The sequence below is a fragment of the Strigops habroptila genome, chromosome 3 (assembly GCF_004027225.2).
Source record: "Strigops habroptila isolate Jane chromosome 3, bStrHab1.2.pri, whole genome shotgun sequence".
Taxonomy (NCBI): domain Eukaryota; kingdom Metazoa; phylum Chordata; class Aves; order Psittaciformes; family Psittacidae; genus Strigops; species Strigops habroptila.
Window position 1 is genome coordinate 261,890 of NC_044279.2, and position 21,240 is coordinate 283,129.

The 21,240-nt window shown below is 50.6% G+C and overlaps 1 protein-coding gene across 1 annotated transcript in view; it reads right to left on the bottom strand.

Moving 5' to 3' along the window:
• Nucleotides 1-21,240, bottom strand: part of SHANK3 (SH3 and multiple ankyrin repeat domains 3) — a 324,463-nt gene that overhangs the window by 76,831 nt on the left and 226,392 nt on the right. The window contains exon 18 of the mRNA XM_030472062.1: nucleotides 2,965-3,047. Within this exon, the coding sequence (XP_030327922.1) occupies nucleotides 2,965-3,047 (83 nt within the window). The remainder of the gene's footprint in view (nucleotides 1-2,964; nucleotides 3,048-21,240) is intronic.

Genomic DNA, 21,240 nt, shown 5'->3' on the forward strand with positions numbered 1-21,240 from the left:
TGAAGACCCATCAGGTCAACGAGACCCAGCACCGGGCACTTTACAACACCAGACCTCAGCTTGCAGAGACATCTGACCTTGAGGTCCTCACAGCAAGGGCTGCACAGGAAACAAACCCAAAATCCCCTCTGATGATCCACCGATTGCTGCAGATGCAGGCACGTTCTTCGCTTAGGTGCTTGGTTCGCTGAATTCCCCCAAGGTGGTTTGTCTCAGTAACTGAACACCAGTTGCCCTGGCTGGTCTTTGCACACAAACATGTGAATGCTGAGCATCAAACTTCAACCTTCCTGTGGAGAAAACGTGGCAAAAAACCAGTGGGAGCTTATGAAGCAAGCAGCTGACATTAGGCAGAGATCGTCCCAACACGAGCTCTGTGTTCCCTACCACAGGAACACTTCCACAGCACCTACCACAACCAGATGCCAATGAGCATCAATGGCCTAGGAACAATATTGCTCTGTCCAGGAAACTGGTAGCAGGGATTTGATGTGACCATGTGAGGTGCAGTCACTGTATCAGCTGCTGCAACCACTGTTTACAGGGTGGCCCTGGGGAGCAATGTATGAGCATTTTATGAATCATATCACTAAATAGACCCGTGGTGGTTGGCCAGGAGGAGGGAGATTGCTCTAGTCTAGGCATGGAAGACTGACTGGTTGAGTTCAGGATATTACAAGCCAAGAAATACCATCTTTCAGCATTCTGAGCACAGGACTATCATTTGTGCATGTGTAATGCAGGATGGCCTCTCTGGGCCAAGAAACAAAGAAATGAATCCACCTGCTCATCACTTCCCACTACAGTGCTGCATGAAGGGGCTGCTACATCCCTCCCATCTGCTCCAGATGATTCCCATAGGCAATGGCTGCAGCAAGCCTCGTGTCCAAAAGCTGCAGCTCATCTGCTGCTGGGGCTGGGATAAAATAACCTATATCCAAATGCTCAGTTGGTTTGACTGGGACATCACTTCTCAGTACTGGACTGAGGAGGAGAGGGGACGGGTTGGGAAGAACTGGCTTCCCAGCATGGTGGAGGGTGTTCCCTGCTGGGGTGCAGCTGATGGGGCAGCTCACATGGATGGGCAAGGTTGGGCTTGGGAAGGACTCAACCCTCAGCAAGACTGGCAGAAGCCATGCAAGGTTTTCACCATCCTCTGCAGCACAAAGGGCAGTTTCCTTTGGGGATCATCCAGCTGAGTCTCGCCTAACAACTAGCCCCCTCCCCCTGCAGGGACTTTGCTGATGCTCTGGTCCCTCCTGTTTACAGACCCCTTCTCCAGTTCACCCCACGAAGCCGGAAGCATTTTGCACAGAATGTCTAAATGAAGTGTAAGTGGTGGTGAGACCTGACAGGACCAAGACAGAGCGTCCCCAGCTTCAGCTCCACAGCAGCACAAAGCACCAGGCTGGGAAACACGGAGGTGATGCAGAGCCACCACATCCACCTCCCTGTCATGAGACTGCTGCTCCCCAAGGGGCTTCAGCAGAGCCACCAGTGCCTCTGTCCCAGCAGGACAGACCGTGCCCACTCCCAAGCTGCGACCCTCTGCAGCCACGCAGCTCACGGCCCCTGCAGCAAAGCCTGACCCAAGTCCCACACAGCCTCATGCCCACTGCTCAACCCACTGCAAGTCCCCTCTCCGTCAGCCTCACCAGACAAAGGGAATCACAAGAGCCTACAGATGCTAGGAGGGCAAACGAGGAAAAGGAAAGAAAAAAGGAAACAGGACAAAATCTATCCCGTTTTTCCTAGCACAATAGCTGTAAATCTGATCTGGCAAAAAAATGGATGCCATTTTGAGCTGTGAAGTTTCACTTCATGTTGCACAGACTGATGTGAGCAGCACATGGACAGACATGTATGTCACATATATAGAGAAGGGGAGACAGGGGAGGAAGAGGCAGCAACCGTATTCTGACAGGAATACAAACACACCCACTGGCACACAGAGCCCTGCCGCGGTACCCCCAGAACAAAGACAGCTCAGGACCCCCCCCAGACAGTCACACCCAACATTAAAGCCCACATCACAACGATCTGCAGCCACCCTGAGGTCCAGGGAAGGAGCAGCACCACCGAACGAGCTGGCAGCTGCTGTTTGAGCTTCCCCTCCTGCACCTCGCACCCTACATGCCCCGCTGTGCTCTGCTGCCAGCAGCTGCATTTCTGAGATCCCCGTGCCTCTCCTCAGCCTCCAGGCTGGAATGCTGGAGAGAGAAGCCTCCAGACGAGGTGGACTTGCCTCCCGAGCACAGGGGCTGAAGCCCATTTCCTACGTGAATACAAGCACATTCATTACCAGTCCCTGAGGGACTCTCTTCTGCAGCAAAAACGTTGGTTTCTAGCAAGAGGAGCCCCAGTAACAAGCCAGTGCAAGGTCCCGGCTGTAGGAGCTCAGGCGCTCCAGGGATCTCAGGGGACAGTGCCCCGGCATGAGCCAAGGCTCCTGGCAGTGCAGGGTCGAAGGCACGGTGCAGGACAGACATCTTCTGGTTTGCCCTCATGCTGGGGCTGAACCCCAACACAGCCAGGGCTCCCAGCAGGAGGATCCCAACTCTAAATACTACAAGCACTAAAAAGCCATGGAGGGCACAGGCCCTGCCCCATGGGGCTCACATCTGCTCCTGATACAGGGCAGATGCTCTTTAGACACCCAACAAACAGGCAGAAGTGAAAACTACAAGTGCAAAGCCATGAACACCAGCATCTGCACCAGAGAAACACCCCAGAATGTGAGCGATGCATGCCTGCCACGAATGGCATTCCTGCAAGACGCAGGTAACCAAAGCCCAGCTCACTCCCATCGCCCACTGCCGGGGAAGGGTCCCTCCGAGACCCCCGAGCACAGGGGCTCGTGGCTGCACGGTGCAGCAGTGACACGGGGTCCGGAGCCCCGGGTGAGGCGAGCAGAAGCAGCTTTCCCTCCCAGCCCCAGGACCAAGCGAAAGAAGCAGCCCTTACCTTTGGCCCCTCGCAATACAAACCCGAATCCCTCATGCTCCCTCTTCTGCAGCACGGCCGTCTTCTCCTCAATGATGTAGTCACTGGGCAGGAAAGAGCACAAGAGAATGATGCTAGGGTTAGATTTCAGCACCATGCTGCCAGGCGGAGGTGGCCTTTGTGCCTGTGACAAGGAGACCTCTTCTCATCGACCGTTTCATCTCAGCAAGGAGCTGGGCTGAGTCTGCTTCCCGCCCTCCCTTGCCCAAAGTCAGAACAAAAAGACGAAAGCTACTTTCCCTCAGCGTGGAGGAGGAGGAGGAAAGCCCCGGCTGCCTGGATCCCCTATCTGCCCACCGGCCCCCTGCTCAGTCACCTGCATACGCATGCAGGGAGCTTACTGATCCCGCTTCGGGCTTCCCTTTAAATGATGCCCCGAGCTTGGAACTGAAGAGTGGAGTGCCGGAGCAGAGGAGCTGCTGGGGGGGGACGGGCAGCCATCCATCAGGGAAGCAGCTCTCGGAGAGTTTCCCGTTGCCTCTCGTACGGAAAGAAATCAGATGCTTGACGACAGGAGAGGTGCCTCTTTGGTAAGTTCCCCGGGAGGGAGAACAGCAGAGTTTATATCCTCATCCCGGCGCTCTGATCTTCTCTTAAAATCCCCCCCCGCGTTGCTAAGGAACGGGCTGTCAGGAGCAGAGGGGAGACGCGGCGCATTGTCCCAGTTTAACTACGCTGCTCTCGCGGCCAGGCGAGAGCGACCAGCAGCGAAAATCCGGCATTGGAGAGGGAGAGAGGGATGGATGGAGGCGCAGCTCGGCGCGGCCGGCAGAGACCCTTCCACCAGCCCAGCCCTGCGTGCGCCGGGGGGTGGCGGGAGAGGGATCCTCGCAGCGAAGGGCGGCTGAAACGCAGCCCTGCAGATCCCTCCCAGCAGAGCCGCATGGCTGACATCAGCGTGGAATTAATCAAGGGCCTCCCTGCTCCACGGGGATGGAGCTTTACACACCAAGCCAAGGCTGCGAGAGGCGGGGAGGGAGCGATGGCGCGGGCCGGCCCCCGACACGGGTGTGTGCAGCCGGCGATGGGTCTGCCCGGTGCGGCACAAAGCCCCGCGCAACATCGCACCCAGCACACTGCCAGAGGCAGGGAGAGCCGCTCGCGGGAGGAGGCTGTGCCGGCACCGAGCGGGCTGGTTCACACACTGCGGTATGAGGGGCCCTAACATGCGGTACCGGCGCTGCAGGCGGGCACACACCCCGCCAGCACATAGCCCATTCCCCTTGCTGCAGGCAAGGGGTCGCTTGCGGGGGCTCAGGCTGGACCCCGTCATCCTGCCGGGACCAGGGACGGGAGGCAGCGGGTGCTGTGGATGGAGGGGGATGTGCTGACATCCCGCGTTGCTGTGCATGCTTTCTAGCAGCCATGGGCAGTGACCAACACACACCGGGACAGGACACACCTTCTGTATCCCTCATATGGCAGTGCGGCGCTTGCAGGCATCACAGCCCCTTTCTGGGTAGGTAATCCTGTGACTGCCATAATAGTATCCAGCTCCTAGCAAGAGGGATAGAAATATCCCTTTGTTTTACAGACCAAGGGAAGGTGATCACAAAAAGATGCAACGGCTGTAGGTACTGAGGCAGTCCGGAAGATATCCAACAGACATCATCCACAGAAACTAATGCAACACATGCTATCCTGAATTCCTTGGGCTTCCCTGATATTTCACTTTATGCTCTAATTTTGGACATGCTTAGGCATCATCCATGAAAAAACAGTATCTATAAAACCAGTGACTTCGTGCAACAAAGTACCCAGGCATGGATGAACTTCAACAAAACCAGTGAACCACTTCACAGGAGGCAGCTGCTGTCACAGTCATCCCTTTATGTCACATTTTCAACACACTGACTGTCTCTCCAAAGCAGAGCTGGTTGTACATATGTTCCTCAATATGCATAAAACTCTCCTCTCTACAACAAAATCCTCCCTTTCCAAAGTGTAGCATGTCCTATTGGAAACAGGTTCATGACTACCATGCCCAGAAGAGGTCATAACAGCAACATAACCCTCCTGTCCCTGTACCAAGAGCCAGGCAACCTCAAACCTTTGACTCCTGTATCAAATAGTTGTGACTGCCCCACCCCTGGCAGTGTTCAAGGCCAGGTTGGACGGGGCTTGGAGCAACCTGCTCTAGTGGAAGGTGTCCCTGCCCATGGCAGGGGCTTGGGACTGGATGAGCTTTAAGGTCTCTTCCAACCCAAACCTGTGATAAGCCTTTGTCACCTATTTGAACCATGACTTATCGTTAGCAAGAGAGCTAGACCTAAGACATTTTGCATCCATAGGGAGGGACATCCTTCCTTTTCCATATGACATGTCAATCCTTGTGGATGACCTGTGCTAGACCATAACCCCATGCCACCTCTACAAGAATGTGTTTGTGCATGTGTGTATGCAAGAGAAAGAGAAAAAAGAGAAAGAAGTGTCTAAGTACAAAATCATGATTTCTGGGTTCCTGTGGTGGGCTCAGGTGCCCAGTCAATGCTGCTGCAATGGCTTTGTCACTGAGAAAGCCAGGAATCCACAATGAAAGGAAATCCTGTAGCTCCAGTTCCTCTGTGGTTGGTTCACCCCCGTGATAAACTGAAAAAACTCTTGCCAAAACTGCTTGTACCCTGTGTAAGCACAATTTCACCCAGCCTCCCCCCCAGTCCTCATCTACCAAGACTTTAGACGTGTTCAACCTGCTGCTGCTCTTACCACAAGTTATTCTGCAAAAGAAATCTTTGATTCTTTCCACCACCTCCAAATTATTCCTCCTCCTCCAAATAAACTGACAAGAAGTACCTTAATCCAACCCCCTAAACTTGTCAGAAGCAATAGGAGAACTCCCCGGTGCGCTGCTTTCTGTCCCTGAGCACTCCAGAAGTCCTTGTGCAGAGCTCCCTATGGGATTTTGGGGCATGTTGGACATTGATTTAGCTCACTCTCTTGCTGTGTCATCCACAAAGGGATTTATGAAGTTAAGACCTGCAAGAGGGTCTTAACCTGCTAAAGCACTCCCAGTTTCGGTCCATACGGAACCTGCAAACCCTTTGCCTCCTGCCATCTAGCTGTCGGGTGCCTAAAAGTCCTCAGGTTCATAAAATCCATTGGACACCTTCACATTTTAATAGAACCAAACTACTTGGTTCTATAGACAGATATATATACAGAGTGAAATTAAAAGTCCCTATGCTTTTGTGAACTAGAACTGTGAGGAGTAGAGAGACACCAGACTGCTGCTGATCAGCACTGCTGGAAGCAGCAGTAAAACCCTGCCTGGGAAGGAGCTGAAGCAGTGTCATCAAAGACCCGTGACAGTGTCAGACCGAAAAATAACCTGGATTACTCATTTTCTTATTTCTGTCTAAATGAAAATAGGAACTTTCAAAAAAGAAGATGTAGTAGGAAGGTATTTTAAGGTATCAGAGAAGGACTAAGCAAAATAATGATGCAATACCCTTGTGACATAGATGCTTAAATAAAGTTCTGAAAGGCAATGGAACAGAGCACCTCGAGTTCACTGCCAGGGCGCTGTGCCCCACACAGCACTGGGAAATGAATACACAGATGGGCCAATGTAATGACACAGAGGTCATGCCTGCTCCTTGAGATGACATGAGGTTTCCAGACCACCCCGTTTCTGCAGGGTTGAGTGTCAGACCTTCTCCTGGTTTGACTTTTGTCTAAACAGCAAAGATAAGCTCTGATCCTAAAATGAAAAACATACAGTTAATAGAATTCAGGTTTTATTTCAGTTGGCTGGGCCTGGAGAAATTCACTGAGGGTGCCTCAGCAGCGGAAAGCAGCCGATGCCTGTGATGGGTTGTCTCTAGAGCTGGGATAGGATGAGGATGTGAAATAGGGATGATGCTCATCTTTAAAAATAGGTGGTAGAAAGATCAAAGAAAGTATAAAATAGAGCAACTCATCTTTAATTCCCAGGAAAATCCTCCAACAAACAGCACAACAGTTTAAAAACACCTAGAAGAAAAGAAAGGGATAAAGAGCAGGTGGTATGGATTTGAAAGAACCAATGGTGCTAAATGAACCTCATTTCTGTTTGAACGTAATGGGGCTCATGAACATGGGAAAGGCAGTTCTGTGATACCTACTGGGGTGTCAGTTAAGCATTCTGAATGATCTCACAAGGCATTCTCATAAAAACCAAGGGGAATATAAACTACTGCAAAGTAGGTAGCTGGTTTGACACATTTTTCACCGCTAAAGGATGTATCAAGTGGGATTTCACAGAGGTCTGTCATGGAACAAGCTCAACATATTCATCAATGAGTAGGATGTAACAAAGAGTAAAGTGAAATTTGCAGAAGATCCCATCTGAGAGGGCAGCAGCGTGTTGGAAGAGCAGATTTGGATTCATGTGGTACTACCATTGGAGAAATGGTCTGAAAAATCATAGAATCACAGAATGGTTTGGGTTGAAAAGGACATTAAGATCATGAGTTCCAACCCCCTGCCTTGGTCAGGGACACCTTCCACTAGACCATGATGCCCAAGGCTCTGTCCAACCTGGCCTTGAGCACTGCCAGGGATGGAGCATTTACCACTTCTCTGGGCAGCCTGTTCCAGTGCCTCACCACCCTCACAGGGAAGAACTTCTTCCTTATATCTAACCCAAACTTCCCCTGTTTAAGTTTAAACTCACCACCCCTTGTCCTATCGCTACAGTCCCTGATGAAGAGTCCCAGAGGATAAAGGAGAAATGCAAGGTTCTACTGGCAAGAACTGAGAAAAGCAAACCAGAAGATGGAGAAGGTCTGTCTAGGCAGCCGGCTGGCAGGAGGGGCCACCAACTCCACCCTGGACTTGGAAGCATCGGCAGCAGTGTTGTGCTTTTGTGAAAACAGGATGACAAACTGACTGGGACACATGAGCAGGAATGTTGTCTGAACCCTGAAATAATCCTCCTGCCCTACCTCATGCTGCAGTAGCCTTGGGAGTCACCTACTGAAATGTGGGTGTGTATAAAACAAGCACCTGCAGTGAGCAATCCTCTGGGCTCCTGTTGGACTCAATGGAGAGAAGCTGCTCCATGAAGTCAATGGAGCTGTGAGTCACCCCGTGCTGAAACAACTCCCACATTTTGTCAAGTGAATGGCTCCAGCGACTGCACACATCTGCATCAGAGGAGCTCACACACCTACAAGTGATGGGAACCACATTATGAGGTTAGGCAACACTCCAGTTGCCCGGTTCTTAGCACCACACTTCAAGAAGGATATGGGTCAGGAGGGGAGAATCCCGAGGAGGACATTGGAAGGTAAAAGGCCCAGCAGGAAAGTAAAAGCCTGGTTTGATTGATTGGCTTGATTATTCCCATGAGAAAATGCTTAAAAGGTGTCACACAGCTGCTCAGGACTAATCCTGCTGGAGCATGGGAAGGGGGTGGTGATGGAAGGCCCCTCACTGGGAACTTTTAGAGATCTCTCTCAAATTGAAGTTCAGCTGAAGCTACTGTTGGTGGAGAAATGGATCATTTCAGGCCCCTTCCATTAGAAAAATCTCTCAGATACCATGGTGTTCCACACCCCCAGCCAGACAATAGGAGGAGTTCAATTCTGCTCGTGCAGGAAACATCTCCCACAGCAGAGGGATGATTTATATTAAATACATGGGGCACAGACCATGCTCTGGCCCCAACAGCATGTGGTACAGCCTGAGTCTTTAGGGACAAACATTCTTCTCTCCCCGCAAAACATCAAAGCCACAAACAGGGCAGCTCATTCTAAACTGCATTCTAGAGATTCCCTCTGGCCAGGGTTGGCCTTGCCCTATGGCTGGGCTCATCCAGGACAGTGCAAGATGGCCTGGATCAAATATATCCCATGGAGCAAGCTAGCAACAAAAGGAGATGGCAGCCAGGTCTCACTTGAGAGCAGATGAAGCTTTAAGGAGGGGGTTGGGTTTATTTGCAAACAGCTCCCAGCAGGAATCACTGGGGAACGGGCATGTCCCAGGGGGTTGGGATCAGCAGGCAGATCATTATTGAGCTGCCCAGCCCCAAGGGCTCTGAGGGGTTGATGCCACAGTCCTGCTCCTCTACATCACGATACCAAGCACAGCATCACACAGCTGCATTACTTGGCTCTATCTGAACATGGGAGAAAAAGAATGACCACAGTGAGTCACAAGCAAGAGTCTCGTCTTGAACATGTGCTGACAGCAGCAGCCTGGAGAAGTGGAAAGGAGCAGGCCTGAAGTGTCCTACTGCTGTCTTGGAAGAGCTCCCAGCCCAGAGACTGGCAGCCAGATGACCTCAGCAACAACATCTGAAGTGAAACTGGGAATAGCCCTATCCCAAATGGGAAGGTAAACCACTTAAATCTCCTCTGCAGATGAGGATACCTCTGGGAATGCAGGTGACAGTGGTTCTTCTGTAAGGAAAGCAAAGGGCAGGAGAGGGGCTTTGGACAAAGGCCTGTAGGGACAGGACAAGGGGAATGGCTTTAACCTGCCAGAGGGGAGATGGAGATGAGCTCTTAGGCAAAAGTTCTTCCCCGTGAGGGTGTTGAGGCGCTGGCACAGGGTGCCCAGAGAAGCTGTGGCTGCCCCATCCCTGGCAGTGTTCAAGGCCAGGTTGGACACAGGGGCTTGGAGCAACCTGCTCTAGTGGAAGGTGTCCCTGCCCATGGCAGGGGGTTGGAACTGGGTGAGCTTTAAGGTCCCTTCAAACCCAAACCAACCTGTAGTTCTGTGTTTCTATGACAGCAGGAAATGGAGAGGGGGCAGGAATGGAGCCTCTTTTGTGCTCCAAACTGGTCCTCGAGCACTGTTATCAGTGAGATTTTCTGTTTAACTCAGTCAGGAGGCAGCTCATCAAGGCTCTGATTATGAACTACATCAAAAGCAAACTGACAGAGGAAAAGCAACTCTAGCTCCAGAAGAAACCATCTTCCAGTCACATACCCCCAGGCCCCAGGAAGGATGCCTGGTTCGAGGTCGTGCTCCATCCAGCACTGGTCAAATGCATTTCAGAGACCAGTTAAAACCCAAACCCACCACTGCCCAGTCCAAGGTGAAATGGGGGCTTCAGAGGAATTCTGAAGACCAGCTATGGCAGAAGGTGAGGAAGAGCATTAGTGAGAGGCACTGGAAAGCAGCATCTTCCTCATTCAAACACTGGCAGCTTTCACAGGAAGTTCTCAGCACTGGATTCATTTCATTTAAGCACATCAAGCTGGTGACTTCTAGGGCATTAACCAAAACATCCACATAGACACTAAGACAGATCATTAAGGCAGCACAAAGTCTAAGAATGCCCAAGATGTGTTTTGCCTGACTCAAATCAGCAGCAATGCTGAGAAAGCCACTGAGACCTTGCTGCAAACACCAACAAGCAGTCGAGGAAAAGATGCCATTGCAGAGAGGCACAAAAGATAAGCCCCTGGAATAATCAGGCTTATATTTATACTGGCAGAAGGAAGCTCTTTGTGCTGGGTTTTCATCCCCGCTTGCCAGAAGAGGCGTTGCAGCTGATGAGGAGATTCTGTCCAGCTCATTCCCCCTGGATGTGCTCCACAGAACCCAACACTGACAGTGACAACGGACCAGGGGAGAGCAAATATGGGCTGAGTCTGCAGGGAGGCGAGTTCAGGTCCATCACTCAAAGCCTCCCATTATCCCTTCTTCAGTGCAAAATGGTGTCTACTAAACTAGGAGGCAAAAGCAGGCTCTGATCCAGGCTCAGCGCTTCCGATGTCACCCGTGGGAATTCTGCTCCTCGGGAACAGCATCATTCACAGCCGAGGTGGAGCCGTTTGACTGCACAGAGGCACAGAGGAGGTAACACACAGCACCAGCTCCAGGCTTTGCATGTATCACAAGCTCACACAATTCATCCTGCTTCTCTTCAAAGGGGAAAATGGTCACAGACAGAGGGATGCTCCAAGAGTTACCCCAGCGCTGCCTCCAGCTGCCACGTGCACTGGGGAAGGAGAGATGACACCTGAGATCTCCCTTTGCTTGAAAAGGAGATTAAAGAACATTATCTCTGCCTCCTGCACATTCAGGAAAGAACAATTCTTTCTATAAATAATAAAAAACAAGTCATAGAAAATCCAAATTCTACACTGTGGATTTATTCCATCCTCAGCAAAGGAGACAGATGGAGACCGTTTAAGGGCACCGTGCTGGAGACACAGTATGAATACATGCCACAGATTGAGAAAGAACAGGAAGAAGCTGGCATGGCTGAACAGCAGGGAAGGGAGGTTATTAAACCCAAGAAAAGATCTTTCATAGAGCTGAAACCACGTTCAAATGAGGAAGGGGGAGAGAATCGTGATCTCTTGCAAGTTAAATGTAGAAACACAGCACGATGGGCAAAATATGAATCTGCGGAACAATTTGCAAAGACATCAAAACTGATACTACATTAGTTCCTATGGAGCAGGAGGCCTGCCAGAGTAGGGTCAGATGACCATGGTATCAAAGCAGCACCCAGAGAAGGTAGGGCCACCCCAGAGAAACTAAATACAGTCTATGCTTTCCTGTGTCTCTACAAGAGGTTATGGAGAAAAAAGAGAGGATCAGCCACCAGGACCAGGCCGCAGGCAGCTACAGTGTCTCAGGTACATCGTGGATGATACATGTCCCACTCATGGTGTCCAAAAGCACAGTGGGACTCAGGGCCAGGCTGGCAGACATGGGAGGCCCCTTTTCACAGGGGTGTCAGCAGAGAAGGAAGGTGTTGTAGGTCCATCATCCTGATGCCTCACTGGGCAAGGCTCTAGCAACTGAAACAAGCAGAGCTCCAGCCAACATCTGCATCGTGGTCAGCCCCAGTCAGCAGAGGTTTTACTGCTGAGAGCTTTTGGGGTTATCAGTGCAGGCCATGCCGCTGATCCCTGGTCCACTGCCTCTGTTGGTGCCCTCTCCTACAGATGTTTCCATTGATACTATAATCATACCATGCTTTGTATGTCTCTTAGAGAATGCCCGCACCAGGACTCACCCAGTGTCTGGGAGTCCCGTCCTCCTGGCAGTGATGCTGGTACCTGTCACAGGCTGTTGCTGGCCATGCCAACCAGCTCCATGTGTGGCGTTGGTCATCATAGACCAGATTATAGACCGGTTTGTGTTGGAAGGGACCTTAAAGCTCATCCCGTTCCAACCCCCTGCCACGGGCAGGAACACCTTCCACTAGAGCAGGTTGCTCCAAGCCCCTGTGTCCAACCTGGCCTTGAACACTGCCAGGGATGGGGCAGCCACAGCTTCTCTGGGCACCCTGTGCCAGCGCCTCAGCACCCTCACAGGGAAGAGCTTCTTCTTTATCTCTAGCCTGAACTTCCCCTGTTTCAGATTGAACCCATCACCCCTTGTCCTATTACTCCAGCCCCTGATGAAGAGCCCCTCTCCAGCGTCCTTGTAGCCCCCTTCAGACACTGGAAGCTGCTCTGAGGTCTCCATGCAGCTTCTCTCCTCCAGGCTGAACAGCCCAAACTTTCTCAGCCTGTCTTCATACAGGAGGTGCTCCAGCCCCCTCATTATTCTTGTGGCCCTCCTCTGGACATCATCCTCCTGAAGCTCAAAGGTAGGCCCCACAATCACTGAGAACAACTGTCTTACTGTCTTTCGAAAGTCCTTAGAGTCACAGGACATTCAAAACAGTCAGAGAAGCAGCTTGTGTCCCCTAAATGGAGCAGTGAACGCAATGAGCCACAGTTCCACACCTCGTGCCTGCGGGAGGGAGGAACACCAGCATTTCACACAGCTGCGGGGGATCCAAGTTTCCCACTCTTGCTGGAATACCAAGCACAGGACCTCAGAGGGCGCTGTTTGTGGACCACGAGTGCACACCAAAACCTCATGAAATGACGCAGTAACTTGCTGGAGGGTCACACGTTGGAACTGATTTAGAACAGCTCCTCAGTGGAGGCGGTACTCAGTGAGGCATCACTTCATCCTTGCTGTTTTACAAATGGTTGTATTTTACCAGAAGTACTGCTGCAACCTGAGATTTGACCAATTTAGTCCTAATTCTCTAAGAGCTCAATAGCAATTATTTCCTTTCTCCAAGAGTACAGATGTCACATCATGCACTGTGGCTGTTCCCGTGCTGTTGTGCCAATCCACAGGGATGACTTCCAGTGCCAGCAGCCTCTGTCACCAGCTGGTTCAACAGGTGAGTCAGAGGGACCTTGACGATTTCCTGGTGATGCCATGAATGGCTGTGCCCACCCCAAGACATGTATTGTGTATGTCTCAGAATACAAGATGCCCCGTCCCCGCTCTAATCATCAGAGCATGTCCGTGGACAGCACTGCCACCATCATCACCAGCTGCTAGCTCCAACATGAGGCTTTCCCTGCCTGCACATACACGGATCCCTTCCATGATGTCTGCAACAAGAAACACGCTTAGCACAGTAACATCCATACCATGTGTACACTGCGATTGCAACTGCTCCAAACTGAGCACAAGCAGTGTACTCACTATTGATCAACACATCCTTTATGGTCTAACTGACAGCTCCTGTCTCTTTAACAAATGACTTACCACCTTCAGAATGAGAAAAAACCTGAATGATGGGTTTGGGTTTATGCCTTCACCTGTCAGGCTGTGCTGCCTTGCCATGAATCACACCAGGCAGGAGCTGCAATTCCCCTGACCCCTGAGGGTCCCTCCACAACGGACAGTGCAACCACGCATCGCTCCTGCTGAGATGCATGCGGAGCCCGGATTCAATCCTCACCTCCCACCCCAGCATGGCTGAGACACCGGGAGCAGCTCAGCAGCCCCAGCTGTGCTTCCCACCCCATCCGAAGGGGCAGCATCACGCAAAGATCGTTTCACAGATTTACTCATGTGTGAAAAGAACTCATCCCGCCACACTGGATGGGTCCATTTCACAAACCGGCTCCGCAGTGCTCTGTGACAGGCTGGACAATCCTCCTGGAGATCCCCACACCGCAGCCCCCAGCACTCGCTTTTCTTCCCGGACGCACATTTCCAGGTCGTACTCACAACATCCAGTAATTTGCACAATTCTCATTCCAACACAGCGGCTGTTTCCCTTGGGGCTGACACATTTCCTCTGTAATAATTATCATTAACTTTTTACTGTAATTAAGAATAACTTCCAGTTAACACACAGGCTTTCACTATATATTTTGTCATCTCTGTTTAGAACATGAACACGCTGAAACAAAACCTCTTTTTTATAGCTTCCATGTTGGCAATTTAACGTTCAGTGCTTACAGAGGGTTTCCAACCAGCAAAGACATCATGTGAAAAACAACTCATTCACTAGGCTACCTCCCATGTTTACCTCTTACTTCTGTGGGGACAAGTGTGGCTGCCCCACCCCTGGCAGTGTTCAAGGCCAGGTTGGATGGAGCTTGGAGCAACCTGCTCTAGTGGAAGGTGCCCCTGCCCGTGGCAGGGGGTTGGAGCTGGAGGAGCTTTAAGGTCCCTTCCAATCCAAACCACTCTGTGATTCTACTGACACCAGTGACAGTGACCCCTATTCCAGTGACACTACTAGAAGTAGTGTTAGTGAAATTCTGTTTGCACAACTCTAATGCTGCTACTATTCAACAAGAGAGCTCCTTTGCTCCAAGCCCAGCGAGATGTGGAAAGTGACCTCTCAAACTCCCAAAGAGATTGCCTGTAGATGTGAACCACCAAGAGTCCCTCACCCGTGGCACGAGCCACTTTTCCATATGTTACTGAATTTTAGTTAACAATCCATCACCTCCCCTTTCTGTCCTGTCCTCCCTGACTGTCACATACACATGACTGCAAACAACCCCAAATCTCTCTTTCAGCAACCTGTTCCAGAAACATATTTACTTCTTTCAGTTTTGTACTGATACCAATACATGCTGGTTGTCCAGACCCCAAGTGTCCTCCCACCCACAAAAAAACACCTAGAAATGACACATGCTGCAATGAGAGATCATCCTAGACCCATCTCTGAACAAGAGCACGACCACAGCACCACACAGGCCAACTGAAGAGCAAGCGAGGGTCATTCCTTGCCCAGCGCACACTTTCAGGGCACCAGGCCCCCTCGCTCCACCAGCGCATCCCATGGCCTGTCAGCCCAAACCCGTCGTTGAGTTCCACTGTGGAAGAGTTCACGCTCATTTTCCAGAGAGCCTTGTTCAGCACTGCTGGTCTGAATTGGAGATCAATGCAGTGCATACCTAATGCGCTTAGCCCAGCCCACCTTGCTGCTAAGTAAGCTGTTTGTCACAGCATTAAGCTTACAAGCAGCCTTCAAAAACTGAAAAGGCCAATATGACCATGACATAGGCATGTAACATGGTAAGGATTGTATGGGAGAAAGTAATGATCTGCTAAAAAACTACATGTGGAAAATGGCTTTCAGGCATGATTGCTACTCAGAGAAGCAGAAGAACATGTGGATCTGAAGCCTTGTGCTCTGTGGCTGTCCAAAGCCATGGAAAGCTGCTCCAATCACCATAGAGGATGCACCAGCACCTCTGCAGACACCAACCATCACGTCGGCCTTGCTGGCTCCATGTTTCATCTCTCTCTCTCTCTCTCATTCAAGCTCTTAACAAGCCAGAATTCACCAGTAATATCAGAGTAACACATCAGAGGCTTAACACCAGGGGATGGTGAAGCAGGGGAAAGATGCCACAATTAGCTTTGGACTTGTTGACTTCTTATATTATGTACTATTTAGTTCACTTCAGTTTAAACAACAAAGAAGTGAAGAACAAAGGTGAAGACCTCACATGAAAAACCCCAAGACACTAATACGAGTAGAAATACTTTGATAATACTTGCACTGTGGGAACGCATATAGCAACCCTGACAACTGTTCCTGAGAAGACAGAAACACAACTGCAGCAGAAACTTGAGGAAAGCAAACAGAACACTGTTGTTGTAGAAAAGAGCAAGTGTTCCAAGTAATCACCAGCCTGAAAGTTAATCAGCATTCCCAACAAAGCCACCATTACAAGTAAACCACCCTCACAGCCCATTCCCAAGCAGCAGCAGCAGCAGCAGCATCCCAGCACCCCCGACTGCTCTGAAGCCAGCACACAGAGGAAGAGGGACAGATCCAGGTTTGATTCTGCTCTGCCCTGCAGCTCAGTAGTAATTCACACCCACACAAAGTAATTAGAAAACCTGCTGTGATTTGTTAGCGTGTTCTTCCCGCTGTGCACATGACTGTTGGTATTCATGCATGCAAATAGATGCAGTGAACATATGGGTAGTTGCTCACATTGCCCGGGGCTAGCGCGAGCGTTCCCTGTCCGAGGAGCCAAGAGCCTGCACTCAGCAGGAGGGAAGGAGTTGAGCAAGCTGAGGGCATCCTGCTCAGGCTCCAGGCCACGCAAACCACAGCTGGAGGCACCTCCTGCTCGGCCAGGCCCCGTGGGGGCAGACTGATCTCCTGAGAGTCTTGATACTGCCCTTAAAGATGCCCTTCACAAGCGTGGCAGGAGGGACTGCAGGGCAGAGTAAAGGCTTTTTTCCACCTGTGTCATCAGCTATGGAGCTGAGGTTGGTAATTAGCATTCAGGTCTGCTGCTGACAGACTTAACTCAGTATTTATAGACAGGAACCTATGACCAGCACAGTCTGGAGATGGGAAGATGGGTGGAGAAGTTTTAAGATGGTTGATTCTGTTCACTCAGCCCATGCTGATGTTGTACCAGTACAACACCCCACAGCATCTGCTGCTCTGCTGTCACCCCTAGCTAGGGCTGAGCTCAGCACTGCCTGTGCCTCTCCAAAGTGCTGCATCCACCTTCGCAGGAAGGGTGGTCACTTGTGCACGCTGCTGCTCACAGTACATCTCAAACATGCCTTAAACAGGCACTTGGTTGTCACGTGCCATTCACATGCCTGGAGCTAACCTAGAGCAACCAAACCAAGTTACTTCAGACTGCTGAGCACTGCGGGTTCCTCTCACACACTTCTTCTGCTTTCATCTGTATCACGAAGCTTTGTTCATCATTGGGGTCATTTCACAGAATCATAGACTCATAGCCTGGTTTGGGTTCGAAGGGACGTTAAAGCTCCTCCAGTTCCAACCCCCTGCCATGGGCAGGGACACCTTCCACTAGAGCAGGTTGCTCCAAGCCCCTGTGTCCAACCTGGCCTTGGACACTGCCAGGGATGGGGCAGCCACAGCTTCTCTGGGCACCCTGTGCCAGCGCCTCGGCACCCTCACAGGGAAGAAAGTTTCAGCAGTTCAGTTCTCATGCATGGCTGGGAAAGCAGCAGCACCTCATTGTGCTGGGCACTGCTGAGGCCGCACCTCGAATCCTGCGTTCAGTTCTGGGCCCCTCACTGCAAGAGAGACATTGAGGGGCTGGAGCGGGGCCAGAGAAGGGCACCGGAGCTGGTGCAGGGCCTGGAGCACAAGTGTGATGAGGAACGGCTGAGGGACCTGGGGGGGTTTAGTCTGGTGAAGAGAAGGCTCAAGGGGGACCATATTGCTCTCAACAACTGCCTGACAGGAGGATGGAGCCAGGAGGGGGCTGGTCTCTGCTCCCAAGGAACAAGGGATGGGACAAGAGGAAACGGCCTCAAGCTGCACCAGGGGAGGTTTAGATGGAGATTAGGAATAATTCCTTCCCCAAAGGGTGCTCAGGCACTGGAACAGGCTGACCAGAGCAGTGCTGGAGCCACTGTCCCTCAAGGAATTTTAAAAGCCATGCAGATGGGGCATTTGGTGACATGGTTTAGTGGTGGACCCAGCACTGCCAAGTGCTGGGTTTATGGTTGGACTTGGTGATCTTCAGGATCTTTTTCAACCTAAATGATTCTATGATTCTCCAAGTCTGCTACCTCCAGGATCTGAGGTTCAACCTTCTTTTATCACAAGGTCTATAAAATCTACTGGAGAAAGCAAGATATTTAATTTCATCAGGATGAAAACAGCTCTTCTGGAATACCAGCAGGATCCATTATTAAATGACATCTCTGAAACATCCAGTTTCCCATTTGGTGATTGAATCCCCCTACTAAAGCCTTACTTGGCCGTTATATGACGTGCCAGAACCAGCTATAATCATTCCTCTGGAATGAATCTTCTCTTCCTCAGCATCTCCTACAGAACACGGTCCAAGAAGCTACTTTCAAATCCCCATAACTGATGTCAGCATATTAAATATTGTACTAACTGGATCATATCCAAATCACAAACCAAAGACCTGTTATTAATGTAGTTTGAACCGCGCCGGCAGCCTCGAGCTCCTGCACGTGGCTGCTCCCACAAACCGTGTCCAGCCCTGAGGGCGCAGCCAGTGTGGCTGGTGCTGGACAAACACAAGCAGCTCACACCGAGACAGCCACCATGGCACAAGGCCTCTGTATGATCCTGCCCCGATGTGCCCCAGCCATGCCCGCGCTCACCCCGTGCTCTCTGGTGGAACACAGCGTCACTTGCCCCAGCACCCGTGGCCAACAGAGGCTGGCACCAGGCACTGGCTGCAGCAGCCCTGTTCACCCTCAATCAGTCCCAACCCCTGCCTCAGGGAAGGTGACTCCTCACCAACAAGGACACCGAGGACACATCCCGTAAGGGATAGATTCTCACCGTGTCAGTCCTGCTCCGGTGCTCGTCCACCCAGCGCTGTCGGGTTGCCCCTTGGAGTGGAGCCCCCTGGATGCTTCAGCTGCTGAACAAGAAATCACCCTCGCTGTTCAAGCCCAAGTGATGGTGCTAGGCCCCAGGCAGCAGACTCCAGCCTGTCCGTGTCCAACGCTGCAGGATGTGACCTGCGAGGGGCAGCTCCACATCCCTGCACGGCACCACGTCGTGATCAGAGCAAGCTCGCACTGAAACAGCACTCACAGCTTTCCTGTTCTGACTAGATGATATGCATCACATTTTTAGTCCTTGCTCTTACAAAGCGTGATGCTTCTCGCAGATGCATCACAAGGGTTTGAATTACCCTTCTCTGTAATCTTAGCACAAGTCACGAGTTACTGCGCTGGAAGTTACAGGCAGCTGAACTCCAGGCACACAATCCGAGAGGAAATGTCACCATAAACCAAGAGCACACACTGCATCTGATCTCCAGGACACCACCAGCATAAAGAAGATCTTGGCAAATATTTGCCCAAGGACAGGTTAAAACACACGAGCCAACAAACCTGCAAGAGAAGCCTCTCTCATTTTAACTGAGCACAAGGGATGCTGCAGATCCTGCTTTGGCTGCAAAGTTAAAATGAGCCCTGTTGAAATAACCTGCTCTCACAAAGCTCTCCAGTGGGCTGAATCTGCACAGGTTACATGGGGCAAAATGCATTTTGTTCCCTTGATGAGTGTCAAGGCTCATGCCCCATCCCTGGCAGTGTTCAAGGTCAGACTGGACAGGGCTTGGAGCAACCTCGTCCAGTGGAAGGTTTCCCTGCCAGTGGCAGGGGGTTGGAACTGGATGAGCTTTATAGTCCCTCCCAACCCAACCCAGTCTGTGGTTCTATAATTTTGCCTGAAGCACTTCAAGAGCATTTACGATCTGTAGTATACAGCAACTACCACTTCAACAGGTACACTTCACAGCTCCTACAGCATCGCCATTGCAACAAGAGATTGCCTACAAGTTAGAGGTGGGTCAAATACAAGACCAGCACTGAGGTAGGTGAGGAACTGTGAACTGTAACGTAGACAGAAATGTCCAGTAGGTACTTTGGTGCTCAATTTGGAACAGAGAAGGGCACAGTCATCATCTACTAGAACGATGTGGGTGGAATAGAAAACTTGTCACCTCTACGGCGACCATGAGGCAGCATCTGCTAAAATAAAGCATTTCCTAATCCAGAAGCCAGAACACTTTACACTGCAGAGCTTTAGAGAAATCAGCTGAGGCACCACCTCAGTAACAAATGTCTACATTTAAGAAAGTCTGGAAACTTGGGAAATTCCAGACCCTGGAGGGACTGCCAGGAATGACACAGGAACTATAAACTATCAGCAGGCTCCAATCCTAAGTAAATTAACAGAATGCTTCATTTAGAAGATCGAATAGGAAATCTCACCAGTGTAGTTAATGGGAGGTCAATCCTGTCAAGCATCTTGTCAAGATCCCAATATAATTGATGATGGCCACCACGGGAGATGATCTACTGTGGCTTAAGAGTTTGGTAGCACTGCATGTGAATTAACTTCAGATACCACAACCTTCTCATAGGACGTTAGTGTCCTACATGTAATACGCTCACCAAAAGGCCAAAAAATGTAATCAGAAGCACAAAGACAGGGTGGGGCAGCTGCCTCCAGTTAGCCCCATGAGGACCAGTCCAAATCTGTGCTGTAGCCAGCGGTCCACAACATGAGCTCTCACTGTGATCAAGAAGAAAGACAACCTCTGGACTTACAGAAATGATCCATTGGAAACAAAATGCTCTTCCCTCTGTACCCATGACTTTCCTAGAACAGAACAGTCCAGCTGGTGTCTTCAAGAATGACACAGAAACATTTGAGACCACAAGGCAAAGAAAATAGAATCCCAGGCATAGGAAACACAGTCTTACAATGTGAAATTCCTACCAGGGATTTATTCCTATTGGAGAGAAGGTCAAGAGGCATCTACATCACTATTTGTAGGTACAAACTGAAAGAAAAATACTTCCAGTATTTTAGAATTTCCAAAGAATGCTGAGAAGGAAGCTCAGAATTCAAAGGGTGACTCAAAAGCCTTGAACTAAACAGAATTCCCACTGGAGGTGGCAACTAAACACCGAACTTCATGCCAAGAAAGTGGACTCTTGCTTCTCCAAATTCTGTATAGGAGAGGACCAGGCTCTTTGGAAGCTGTGACTGCTTCTGCTCTTGCAATCTGCATTGCTTACCCCCCCATCTCCAATGACTTCTCCTTCCCGCTCCCTTTGTGGATGCTGCTTCAGGAGAAGGTGAACCCAGAAACTGGTCAGAGAAGGATGAAGGACAGCAGGTGGGGTGAGCCAGCTTGCAGAAGCCCCCCATGACACTTGCTCCCAGTCAAACCACCACTGTATTTGAAGAGGGGAACAAACAATTTCCCAAATTAGACTGGTAGAAGATCCGGGAATTTTCACTTTCTCTGCACTGGATGCTGGTCCTCTGCTGGAAAACTGCATCTGGTAAATCCTGAACTGTGGAAGGGCTTTGGAGGCCAGGAACAGTTTGGTCGTGTGAATACACTCATGGTTTAATCTACCAAAAGTCTTCACAATCAAATTCAATATCCAGGTAAAATGTAACAGGCTGTTCTGCACAGGAAGGCAAACCCAATGTAATTGCCCCTTCTCACTCTG